The sequence below is a fragment of the Sorex fumeus genome, unplaced genomic scaffold, assembly GCF_029834395.1.
Source record: "Sorex fumeus unplaced genomic scaffold, SorFum_2.1 ptg000124l, whole genome shotgun sequence".
Lineage (NCBI taxonomy): Eukaryota > Metazoa > Chordata > Mammalia > Eulipotyphla > Soricidae > Sorex > Sorex fumeus.
In genome coordinates this window covers 249757-263611 of record NW_026606181.1, presented here as the reverse complement: position 1 = coordinate 263611, position 13855 = coordinate 249757, and the positions used below count along the sequence as shown (strand labels likewise).

At 41.7% G+C, this 13855-nt stretch overlaps 1 protein-coding gene across 1 annotated transcript in view; it reads right to left on the bottom strand.

Annotated features, from left to right (window-relative positions):
* ZNF451 (zinc finger protein 451) overlaps positions 1-13855 on the bottom strand; it is an 83800-nt gene that overhangs the window by 53012 nt on the left and 16933 nt on the right. Inside the window, exon 4 of the mRNA XM_056137380.1 lies at positions 715-840. Within this exon, the coding sequence (XP_055993355.1) occupies positions 715-840 (126 nt within the window). The remainder of the gene's footprint in view (positions 1-714; positions 841-13855) is intronic.

Below are 13855 nucleotides of genomic sequence, written 5' to 3'. Positions count from 1 at the left end.
AGAATTTCTTACATTTAGATTACAGCCAAAATTCTACAAAAGCAAAGTGACCAACTGAAATTCAAACAGTGACTAGAAGATCTCAATTTTCATTTTTAAATTCCTAGTATGATGTTTCTTTCTTATCCAGATTTTCAATACTCAATTCCTAGTAGGCATTTGTCAGCATTTAAGAGACTTCTAAGAGTAATTTCATTTGGAGCCTTCTGCCGTAAGTCAGGAAAAGATTTATATCATGTAAGATCTAAATTAGGCTTCGTTTTCCATATAACAGTTCTTCTACAACCCTAATTCAAATTTCCTCCATAATAGATTTAATCTAAAGGAATGAGCTAAGCATGAGAAAGCATCCTGGTTTTATTTGGCAGAAAATAACCTTTCAACAGTTTACAGCTGCAAGAAACTCTGATAAACTTCACTAGTGATAAAAATCATCCGAAACTCTTAGTGTGCATCTGATGAGAGATATCATGATTTCTAATTATCAACAACAAAGTCTACTTAATTTTTTTTCCATTTATGTAGAACAAACATGGTTAGAATTTGACCGACTACAAGCAAAGATATAAAAACCTAACACACTACTACGACTAAATGGGTGCGCTTTCTAGGGTGCGTGCAAAACTTGGGTCAAATTACACATTTAATTGAAAGTCTCTCTCTTGACTGAAAACGATCCTACCACTTTCGATGGGATCAACGCAAGTCGCATACCCGGAATGCTCTGTTCTTCTCTTCTTTCTGCTGTTTCTCCACTTCGACATGGCGGGCTAGACGAGCCAGAGTTAAGGCCACTTTGTCCTTCTGATGGTCAACATGGTCTTTAGGTTTAACGTTATTCTAGAATTCGGGGGGGAAAAAAATTCCACGCCTTTTAGCAAACAGAGCTGACCTTCAGATAATGTACCCATTTATTACAGTTGCTGTGCTGGGCAAGTATTTATTTCTGAAATTTGCCTTGTAGACAGGGGATGTGGCTCAGTGGTCCACTGCCTGCCTCCATCTCCAGCACCACAATACGTCAACAAACGCCCTCCTCTTGTCTGTCCGGGGGGTATTTCGTACATCAACCCATCGCCCGCCAGCATCTTGAATTTTCAAGAAATTAAACAGCTGCTAGGGCCAGAAGGTAAAATCTGCCAGTGCTCTGCTACCTGAATGGAACTGGAGAGTATCATGCAAATAAGCAAAATGAGTCAGAGGAAGAAAGAAAAGCCACCTCACTCTCTCGTGAAAGAACAAAGAATGACCAAGAGGGAAAAAGGAAAAACCCTCAGATCTGCAGACTGTGACTGAGTCTGGCTGGGGGTGCTAATGAAAACAGTCAAAGCCTACTGGCTTGGGGCTGGAGCGATAGCACAGCGGGTAGGGCGTTTGCCTTGCACGCGGCCGACCCGGGTTCGATTCCCAGCATCCCATAGGGTCCCCTGAGCACCGCCAGGAGTTACTCCTGAGTGCAGAGCCAGGAGGAACCCCTGTGCATTGCCAGGTGTGACCTAAAAAGCAAAAAAAAAAAAAAAAAAAAAAAAGAATACTGGCATGATGAATGTGGGGCAGGAACATTTCATTCATAATACAGCAACATTAACCTCAAAAAAAATTTAACATCTGCTAGGAAATTTACTAGATGAAATTTTTCAACTTTACTCTGCAATCATTTAGATATTGAAAAGCTTTCATAGGGTGCTTTGTTCTGAGTTCATAGGGTATTATCAAGCTCATTTTCAGAAACACAAAACAATACAAATATTGTCGCTCTTATTCTTCACCAGTGACACGATAGTATTTAATTGAGAGAAACTGATTAAACAGAACAGATCTAACAACTTTCAGTTTTTGGTCCAATGTGCAAAAAGCTGAGAAGCTGTCAATCTGGTCTAACAAGTGAAAAAAAAAAAAAGCTGAACTGAAAAGGCAACAAAATCTTAGACCCCTGAGAGAGAAATGAGGTCCCAGTGTGAACTGCTGAATCAAAGGGTTGAGTAAAGGAGCCGTATGTAACAGAGGAAACGGTGGAGCAGAAATCGGTGAGTGAAAACCCCAAGAGCAACTCGGGAGGAAAATCTGAATCGAAAATCGTGTTCGAGCTCAGGATGGTGCGGTCTGTAAGTCTGAAACTCCAGAAGCTCCAGAGCCTTCTCCAACGAGGACGATTCAAACATGAGGCAAAAATAAAAAATAAAAAATAGGATGTACCAGGTTCTATTAAAAAGCAAGAGTCCACAAATGAGGCGAGAGAGGTATTACAAGGGTTAAGTTATTGCCTGGCTGGTCCTGGTTCGACCCCAGTAACACACGGTTCTCAAGCACCCCAGGAGCCAGGAGCCATCCCTGGCACCACTGGGTATGGCCCAAATGGTGTTGATGAGGAGGATGAGGATGAGGAGGAGGATGAGGATGATGATGAAGATGATAGAGACTAAAGGGCTAGTACGGCAGTAAGGTTTGTCTTGCTTGTGGCTCACCTGGGTCCGCTCCCTGTGCACCACCAGGCGTAACAGGAGTAATTCCTGAGGGCAGTCAGGATCATCCACGCCTCACCTTTTGCCACTTCCCCCTTCCCGTCCCCCCCTAAAATAAAAGGGTAAGAATCCACAATGACACCAAATAACCCATTAGAAAATGCCACCCGGGGGGGGGGGGGGGGCTGGAGCGACAGCACAGCGGGGAGGGCGTTTGCCTTGCACGCGGCTGACCTGGGTTCGACTCCCAGCATTCCACGCGGTCCCCTGAGCACCACCAGGAGTAATTCCTGAATTATGAGCCAGGAGTAACCTCTGTGCATCACTGGGCGTGACCCAAGACCAGCAGAAGAAAGAAAAAAAAGTAAAAGAAGATGCTATCTATTCTGTTATTTGGATGGAGATGCTCAGGAAAGCCTTTTATAGACTGGGAAAAAGAGAATCCTTATTTATCTATAGCTAAGATCACTCCGAATCAATTTTCTCCCATAGCTATTCAAAGCTGAAGCAATTTTGTGGGATCTTTACAAAAGTAAGCAGAAAGTTGTGAGGCCAAGAACAGCTGAAAAGACAGAGCCAAGTTGGACCACCATAAAATAACTTTCTTGGAACTACCTTTTTTTTTTTTAATAGAATCACGATTACGTTTACAATAACAATGTCTAACACATAATAATTCATGACTGAAAGAGATGAAAGAAGACGAAACAAAGGGTATCACTGGGTAACTTCTCCCTGTATCCTGTGTTCATACCAGACAGAGAAGTTCATAAGTTCATGTGCATTTTCTATACATTTTTATTTAAAACTTGAAGGAAAAATATGAATAAATTTGAGTGGTGTCTAGGATGCTAGTTACACTTAGAGATATATATCTTTGTAAGTTAAGCATATAAAATAAAACACCGGGGCTGGAGAGATAGCACAGCGGGTAGGGCGTTTGCCTTGCACACGGCCGACCCGGGTTCGATTCCCAGCATCCCATATGGTTCCCTGAGCACCGCCAGGGGTAACTCCTGAGTGCAGAGCCAGGAGTAACCCCTGTGCATTGCCGGGTGTGACCCAAAAAGCAAAAAAATAAATAAATAAAATAAAACACCAATGGGATCAGAGCTATAGTACGATGGGTAGGGCGTTTTGCTTTGCATATAGCCTGGGCCGAATCCCTGGCACCCTAGATGGTCCCAAGTCCACTTAAGCACAGAGCCCTGGCACTTCTGAGTGAGGCCCCAAAACAAAACAACAATTTGCGGGGGGGGGGGGGGGGCGGAGGAAGGTGAAAATAAGCAAGGGAAGTTATTTTGTTCTAAAGAGCAGTGCTCATCATTTAATATACCTTGGCAGAATTACAGCAAAAATTCCAAGCGAGGAAGTAAGGCGTAACTTGGGCAAGAAAGGAACAGGGCTTTCTCAGACTGTGTTGGTGGAGCCGTAGTGAAAAAAAGGAAGTCTCACCTATTCTTAGTGGGTATGTTTGGTTCAGGCTCTATGGAAGTCAGGACGGAGATCTCTTAAAAAAATAGGAACAGAACTTCCATAAAATCCAGCAATACATCTTAGCCGATCCGAGTTTGATTCCTCACGCCCCTCTCGGAGAGCCCGGCAAGCTACGGAGAGTATCTCACCCGCGCGGCAGAGCCTGGCAAGCTCCCCGTGGCGTATTCGATATGCCAGACACAGTAACAACAGAGTCGCGGCCGCGCGACATTATTTAATTCTTAAACCCAGCTGTAGAGAGCAAATCATTTCACAATGCTTTTTCAGCATGTCTGATTTGGGGGGGGGGGGTCGTAAACTCTAAATAATAACGGTGCATCTTTTATTGTAACAATAAATCTAGTAGATAGAGTGTTAACTAGAACTCATCTGCCTCACAGGAATTGGGAGGGGTGGGAGGTGGGGTTCTATTGGGGCTCGCGGTTAAAAATAAGTATTGGTAAAGGGAAATGTGTTTGATATTTACATGACTGAGACCTAAACCCGAAAGCTCTGTAACTTTTCCCACAGTGATTCAATAAAGAAATTATAAAAAAAAAAAAACAAAGTCTCCAATGGAGACGTTACTGGGCCCGCTCGAGCCAATGGATGAACAACGGGAGGACAGTGACATGAAATGTTAGCATCCGTCCCCAAAACATCCATTCCAAAAGATAGATAGATGCATTCCTACATTCTCTGCAGCACTTAGTACAACAGCCAAGATACGGAAATAACCCAAATAACCCAACTATGGATGACCGGATCGAGGAGTCGTAGAACATGTGCACGACCAAATACTATGCAGCCTCCCAAAAAAGAACAAGAAAGAAGAAAAATCACACAATTTTCTGTGACACGCTGAGCTGAAGGAAGTCAGAAGGGACACAATACAGACACAATACAGAACGGTCTCACTCACCGGTGAGATTTAAAGATGCACGGCAAGCTAGCAACAAAGGAGAACTGACTAAAATGAAAACTGAGTTTATGTGGAAAAGGGGGGGAGGTATGGGCTAGGGGGTGGATGTTGAAAGGAAGGAGCACTGGGCCCTTAGGAGAGAGGTGGGTGCACTGGAGATGGGTGTGATGCTGGGATTACGTACAGGAAAAACCATCCTGAACAATACTGCTGACCGCAGTACGTCCATCAATGACTACAAAAGAAAATGAAAAAGAAACTGGCTTTTTGGTTTGCGGGCCATACCCACTGATGCTCGGGGTTTACTCTTAGGTCTGTGCTCAGGGGTCACTCCTGGCAGGGCTCAAGGGACCATACAGGATGCAGGGGATTGAACCCGGGCTGGCTATGTGCAAGGCAAGCACCCTACCTGCTCTACTGTCACTCCCGAACCGGGCTTTCTTAGATTTGATCTGTAATGGGTTTTTCAGTGGATGGGTCAAGTTGGTGTAATTCAAAGGGCAGTTTAATGTGAGTCTCTTATTTTGTCATTTTGATGTTTAAAATACCACTTAAGGGGCTGGAGCAATAGCACACTGGGTAGGGCGTTTGCCTTGCACGAGACCGACCCGGGTTCGACTCCCAGCATCCCGTATGGTCCCCTGAGCACCGCCAGGGGTTATTCCTGAGCGCAGAGCCAGGAGGAACCCCTGTGCATCGCCGGGTGTCACCCCGCAAAAAAAGAAAAAAAATGGTTTCATAAAAAAAAAAAATACCACTTAAATACTCTTTCAAGACACACGATTTGTTTGAGGCCCAAGGAGGTAAGTATAATTAGGGGAGTTAAAAGGAATCTCAAGTGCAGAGAGAGACAACACAGCAACTAAGGTCCTTGCCTTGCATGCAGGGGCCTAAGCCCTGAGCCAAGTATGGCCCCAAAACAGAAGACAAAAGAAAAACTGAAAACAGAAGCCCCTATTTTGTCACGAGGGCACTGAAAGAAAAATTTACCCTGAGCTTCGCTGGGAATGATCCCTGTTCACACAATCAGGAATAAACCTTAAGAATCCTGTCTGAATGCTAAGAAAACTTGCTTAAAAACTTAAAACACTTGGGGCTGGAGAGAGAGCACAGCGGGGAGGGCGTTGGCCTTGCACGCGGCCGACCCAGGTTCGATTCCCAGCATCCCATATGGTCCCCTGAGCACCTCCAGGAGTAATTCCTGAGTGCAGAGCCAGGAGGGACCCCTGAGCATCGCCAGGTGTGACCCCCCCCCCACAAAAAAAAAACCAAAAAGACTTAAAATACTTTTAAAGTATTAAATACAGGCTGACCCTTAATGTTACCTTACCTCCTTGCTCACCCAAAAGTTGGACCCCAGGGGCTGGAGCAATAGCACAGCGGGTAGGGCGTTTGCCTTGCACATGGCCGACCCGGGTTCGATTCCCAGCATCTCATATGGTCCCCCGAGGACCACCAGGAGTAATTCCTGAGCGCAGAGCCAGGAGTAACCCCTGTGCATCGCCAGGTATGATCCAAAAAAAGCAAAAACAAAAACAAAAGTTGGACCCCAAAATACTTCTTACTGCCAAAACTAGTTTTCTGAAACATTTGGCATGATAAAGGAAATGCAGAAGTAAAAGGAATTCAACTTCTGCAATTTCTTAGAAATGCAACACTGAAAAGGGCTTCAAAGAACAAGGTATTTTACAATCGCCTACGGCACACTATTGCTTTGTGGGTTTTTTTTAATGAGCAACTAATTGAAGTTCTAAAATTACTAACGTTTTAAAAGGACTTTAGCAGAGTACGAGGGAATAAAAATAACCATCGAGGCAAGGGTTTATTTGCTGGTCGTTGATCTGCTCCCTTCATGTCACCTGGGCATGAGTACAGAATAACCAACTGCAGGATTATTCCCTTGATGGTCTTTTTTTTTTTTTTTAATTAATTTACGGACCGATTGCGATCTGACAGTACGTCCATCAGCTTTGGAAGAACTTCTTCGGTACTCCGGCTCGAGTTCTGATGAGCAGTGCGTAAGCAACATGTTCTTCTCGGGATGTGTTGTCTCCAAGGGCAACTGTGTCTGCATCGGATGGAGCAAGGCCTCAGTTCTTGAGTTGCGATGGAAACAACATCCTCTGCTTCATGATCACTTCAGCTTGAAGGTTCTTTGGTCGACCTGTCGTCTCTAAAGGACCCACCCGTTTTCCGTTTTCTGGTCTTGGCCACCTTACACAGGTTCGAGTCCCTTCCTGGAGCGAGAGCTTCATGCCCTGAACAGTTTCAGAGCTGTGAGCTGTGGGAAGTTGGCCTCACCACGCTGGATTTTGAGGTCGCATTCTACCTCGAGAAAGGCCTCAATCTCCGTGGCTAGTCCTGGAAGCACCACACCGTGTGCCAACCCTTTATTGACGAATGCCTTCGTTGTCATATATGGTATCGATTCTGCATAGGTGGATAGGAGCCTAATTTGTCTGATCAGTGTTTTTCCAAGGGAAGTGGGGCTCTAAGAAGGACAGTATCAAGTCCTTCCCTGATTAACCGTGTTGCAGCTTCTTTTAGAGCTAAATAAAACAGGATGAACTATTGGTGGCTGAAGTCCTTGTTTAGCCGCTGAATACTTTGCATTAAGTCTTTTTGTGATGAGTCTTTGGATTTTGTGTGGTTTTCTCACAGCGTGATACGTAACTCCAAGAGCCATCTTGACACTGGTGCTCTTTTCTGGCCCTTTGGGACACCACCACCCATGATCCATGGGTTCATTTCCTGACACATTCTTAGCAGATCTTGATGGTCTGATGAACTTATTAAAATAAGCATTAGAACTGAATACAGAGCTGGAAAGATGGCTGTTCCCTCACCGAGTCTGTGACTTTCCCTAGGACCCTTAATGCAGCTGCTGCAGATTCCATGGCAATGTCAGGGTTAGGAAGAGGAATATTCTCAGCGTCCGTATCCTCTCTCTCTCTAGAGAGGTCACCACTGTGTCTCCCTTGACAGTCGTAATCTTCTCTGTAAGGGAGCCCCAGTTCAAAGAAAGCTCCAAGTTGCAATCAAATAAAAAAAAAAAAAAGAATGAGTTTTACAGAACATCACTGACCAGCGTACTTGGCTTCAAAGCAGAATCCTGAAACTATTACTTCATACGTGCTCAAATTCCAAAGCCTAACTACTGTCTTTCCTGATGTGTTGGTCTGTATCAAAGGTGACAAAGGGTCCCGATTCATTAGGCCCACTACACCTTTTTCAGGAAAAAAATTACTAAGATCCATACCTCCACCACTAACAACCACCTTTAGACGAACAAAACTAAAACATCCCCAGTGCACTCTGCCCCGTGGCTACTGCCCACTGAAAACGCCAAGGCCCTGAGGGGGCAGCACTGCCCACGTTGTGAAAACACTCGTCTACTTGAGTTGGAAGTTTGTTCTCCCAGCTGTTACTAAACCAGAGCCAGCTGTCGCTACATGCATGTGTGAGGCCCCGTGTCTGACCCCCCCCAGCACCCTCCAGCCCAAACCCCCGCCAAAAAAAAAAGGTTTACCAGGAGTTCCTTTGACCCAGATGTATAATACAAACCACAACACAAATTTTCTCAAGAATTTTATATTCAAACAGGTAAAGCAGAAGAAATAAACACAGCATAGCAATACAAGATTTATTGGCCAACTCCCGCAGCAAAGTGTTGGAACCAGGAAAACAACCTTTTTATACAAAGCAGTCTTCTTCCCACCCCAACTGGTTATTGTTTACAAATACAAAGTTACACGAAACATCTTTGTATGAATAAATCTAAAAACAGAACATACATATTTCTTTCTGTAAAGTTCTTTAATCAGTTAAGAAGGCTAGTACCACCAAACCTGTGAAATTAAGCATCTTTCGGTATTGTCTTTATGGGTAAATTGCCAATCAATTATAAAATCCCCTCCTAGGAAAAAGAACTGCATTGAAATAATACAAATACTAAGACACTGAAACTTAAGGTTTTTTTTTTTTTAAGTATCTCTGAAAAAGAACACTTTCAACAAAGGGTCAAAAGGTGTGATCTTTCAGTGCGACTGAAAGATGTCTCATGAGGAGAGAAGTGGTACCAAATGGGTTTCAGGTGCGCTAGCACAGGGCTAAGAGGTCCTCGAAACGCCTCGAAACTCCAAGGACGCAAAATCCTCAGAAACAGCTTCATTTCCCAAGTCCAACCTCCAATTGACCGTAACTGACAACGCAGCCACCTTTCGTTACACTAACTACACGCTGCCAATACATGGTCCTGAAGCAGGCAACTGAACACGCGTAGTGAGATGTCACATTTCGTTTCTAGCACATCATTCTGCTTGTCTTCAATCCCTTTTCACTATTTGAGCTGGGGACAGAGGTGCACAGAGGAAAGGCCTCCCTTGGTTCAATTCGGGGAAGAGAAAGAATTTCTCTAGATGTCCTCAGTGAACCAGGATACAAATCAACCTCTAAGACAAGTTTCTCCATCTCACAAGTTAATGGCTACGGAGAAAGTAGAAACCGAGACATTTTTATGGGCCAAAAATGTGTCCTCTTCAGCTGAATCTTCTTTCAGGTCCTCAAAAAGACTGTTCTTACGCTGGAAATGCAGAAACTTGAGGTTCTCCATTCCCAGACACAGATCTCTCCACCTGAGTGCCTGGTTCCCATTTCTCCTTAGTTCAACGTTTCCCCAATGCCCTTCTAAACCTCAGCTCAAGAACCTGATAGTCTCTGACACCTCTATATCCTCCCAGTCAAAATCTTCATTCCTGGCATTCCTCTCAACAGAACATGTACACTGTCTTGGTCATTTCTTTCTCTTCGTAAGAGTCCACTAACTCCCAGTTTCCCTAGGCCTTCCTCAGTGCCCACATACACGTCTCCATCTGGCAGGTTTTAAAAGATGCATGACAAATGAAAGAGAAGAGACACGAAATAATAAATTATCATACACAAAAATAACCTCACATATATAATATATATATATATATACCTAATACCTTAAATCTTCACTGTGTTTCTTTTTTATTCCTTCCTTGTGGTTTGTTATGAGCATTTTTTAGCTCACACTTGAAGAAAGAGATTACTCTGAATGTCTTCAAATGACTTAGTCCACCAACGGACTTATAAAACAGCTCAATGGTTCAGCCTTTTAAAAATTACAAACATGAGGAACGTAAGCTGATTAACGCGAAATGAATTTTTACATGCTATTAAATTCACCCTAAAATGCAACTCTATTTATACCCAATACCATCCCACAGTAACCCAAGAAATTAGACGTCTATCCAAGTGGCTAGAACACAGCGCTACTACAGAGAAAGAAATCCTCACTGGGTTCCTAGGTGTTATCTAATTTAAAGGAAAACAGGCTAGAGCAATAGTACAAGGGGTCAGGCACTTGCCTTGCATGTGGGCCATCCGGGGCTCGATCCCTGGCATCCCACATGGTGCCCCCACAAGCGCCACCAGGACTGATTCCTGAGTGCAGAATGAGGAGTAACCCCTAAGCGTCGTTGGGTATGCCCTCCCTCCAAATAAAAAAATAAATTAAAAATAAATTAAAAAAAAGGAAACTGAAGGTCTGAGAGTAAGTTCCTTACTAATACTCAGACCAAAGTCTTTGGAATTCAAACGTGCGCTGCATCCTCTCATTCAGCCAGTTTCCTCCAAGAGGCCAGGCCCCCCCAAAAGCGTATAACTAAAACAGGTGCAGCAAACATAAAAAGAACAAAGAAAAAATACGCAAGCTCCATGATAAGTTAATCACTGTTAAAAAATGGAATGCAAGTAATAAACCAAACAGAAGGTCAAGAATAATCTCAGACTGTCAAACTGAAATCTCTAAAAAAAAAAAACCAAAAAAACAACTAAGAGGTTTTTTTAAATTTTTTTCAATCTGACTTCTGAACTAAGCAAGGATCAGTTAATACTTCAAGTACTAAGGGATGAGAGGCCATAAACACAAAGTCCAGGGAAGAAAAGAGCACGGTCAAATGAATTAAAAGATGAAGACCAAGCATATATTCAAAGTTCAGGACTACCACTCAAACAGGCTGCTCAATTTTATGTCACGCTTCCTTGTCTTCGAAATAAGTGAACTTCAGCCTCAAGAAAGTCTTGCGTGTTTACCAGCACATAATCCGGTAAACATAAGCCAAATAAAGGTAGGTTCTAGTATTTCGTCCCCAGCAGGAAGATGAAAATAAGACCCAAGGCGATCAAGGTGCTTCCAAGATCTGTCAAAATATTTTTGTGAACAGGAAAATAAGAGCTATTATAATTCATTAAACAAAGACCAATTTGCATGCAACTTTGTGCTGAGAATCTAGATAATCAACTACATTCTACCCAAGCCTGCATACCTAGCCGCAGGAAGCTTAATGTAATCAAATGTCCATAAAAACAGAAACGGAAAACTAATGCGGCGCCTCCTGACTTGGAAAAATATTCCTCCCTCATCTAAATGATGCCTTACTAATTAAAAAGCATATAATGGAGCCACGAATCTGACAAATATTTAACATATACCGACACTGTAGATCAAGATAATGTGAAACAGACGCCAAGAGAATTAACAAGAGATCTAACTGTAGCCCTTTCAATGGAATGCTATCACAGACTCGCTCTTAAGAGACAATGAAAGAGAAAGTATGCGATATAGCTTTAGGGAAAAAAACAGCACACGAAAACCTTAGGAAAGGACCACTATTAGAAATCATTAACACGGTTAACACTAGAAGCACTTAAAGTTTATGAAAAGAAAATTTAAGCAACACCAGATATAAAGCATTTGTTTTCACTTATGTCAAGTGACAGATTTGGGAATATCAAAAAACCCAATATAACATGAGAGACCACCAAAATCCTAAAATAAAGTACAGCTTGAGAATTCCTGTTGAATTCTTAACAAGGCATCAGAAAAAATCCAGTAGATCATCTGACATTGATGGTAAAACTCTTAACACCTTAAAAAAAAAACTGGTTCACTTTAAGAAACAGTATGTCAGAGCTTTTTTAGTATATATTCATGGTAATGGACTTCAAACTTTCATAAGACGGAAATGACCATAAACTACACGTAAGAATGTTTGTGAACAAGCAGACACAAATAACTACTGCCATGAAACAATAGCCAGGGAACTGTGAGGGAAATGGTCCCTTTTTCTAAAAAAAGGGAATTATAAGAGAAAACTTAAACATCCCTTAAATAATGAAAGCATTGCATGTAAATACAAAAATACAAAGCCACATCAAAATTCTGGCTAGCATATACAGGTAGAATTTAAAAAGATAAATAACTTACACCAAAGAGATTAAGGGAAAATAAAAGATTCTTCTAGATCAACACACATACACGAATACACAAAAAAAGAATTTACTATGAATATGCTCACATCCAAAGAACCTGGCTGGTCTGTGATCACTTCCAGATATATCTCATCAGAAATGAAGAAAAAAAAACTTTCAGTAATAAGATAACGCAATAGAACAGGAAAAGTTTCATTACTATAAAGTCACGCCAAAGTGGTATAAAACCATCATCCTGCAAGTCAAGAAAAAAGGATCTAATAAGACATTATTATCATTCATCCAGGAAAGGAAAGTCCACCGATGAGTATTTTTAATAACTTACAAAACTCATTCTATCTGGGAAAAAAAAAATCACTAAAAGTTTTGCATTCAATACTGTGGTCAGTATCAGTTTACTGATAAATTCCACCTGAATATTAAGAGAGGGAAAAAAGGAGGAATGATAAGTTTGTGCATCCACTAATATAAATCTATACAAATCAAGTCAATGAATGACCCACAAAAGATGCACACAAATAATAATGACTAATATACCGACACTGTGTTGTGGCCTAGCCACAACATTGAGAATGATATACTTCAAAAGACAAATATATATAACAGTGCAAGAATGGGGCGAAAAATATGCCTCATTTTAAAAAAGGTTTTTAGAAATTGCAATCTTTCCGTTACTTCTATAACAATCTAATCCATACTTTCAAAACCTCATCAGGACTCCAATTAATTATATCCTAACAGCATGACATTTTACTCTACGCATCCACATTCGTATCCAATTTTACGGCTAGACAGAATCTTCTTTCTATCCCAACCTCCTTGCTTTCAGTACCTGGGGTTATCCTGGATGTACAGGACCCTGAAGCACATCATCAGGTCACTTAAGGTCTTACTCAGTAAATCATTAGTATAGTACTAAAGCACTGAATATAGGTACCCAAGGAGCCTGAAAGCGTTTCTGCTCTCCTCACACTACCACTTTGAGGGATAAGTGTAAATAAATGGAATTAGAATGATCAAGAAGCTGCCACACGGTAAACAAACAAAAAAAAATGCAAGTACACCAATAAACTGTCACACAGTTTGAAAAGAATAAAGTGTCCACAAATTTCCTGTTCTGTCTAAATGTCCTTGTTTTTTCTTACCAAGTAAACACATTCACTTATCAACTCTAAGTTGCAGGACCACAGCTAAGAACAAGGTTAAGTCTGAGGCTGATGACCCAGGCAGAAAAGCTAAAACATACAGATAAGAAAACAAAGTTTCCACGAGCCCAGAAAACTGAGCTATTCGCTAATAATTACAAAGAACTATTTAAGTGAAAGGGGGAGGGCATCTCTATCCCCTTCTGAAATGGAACAATAGTGCTAGAAAGAAACTTTCAGAAGGGGAGTACGTTTAGATAGTGCAATTGTACAGATGAATTACAAGCTTAAAAAAACACTTGTTACACAATTCACATAAATATCACTAATAACATTATGTAAGACACCAAAATGTTAAGTTTTAAACAAGAGTGTGAAATTTTAAAAGGCACTTCATATATAACAATGGAAACAGTAGTCTTCTATACAGAATAACTCTTAAGAAATCATACAGTCTCCACAAACATTTTACGTCTAATCAAGAAATAACATCTTGAAGACAAAGGATCATTCGATGTATCCCTTTTGAGAATACCAAATCATCACACGTCAGA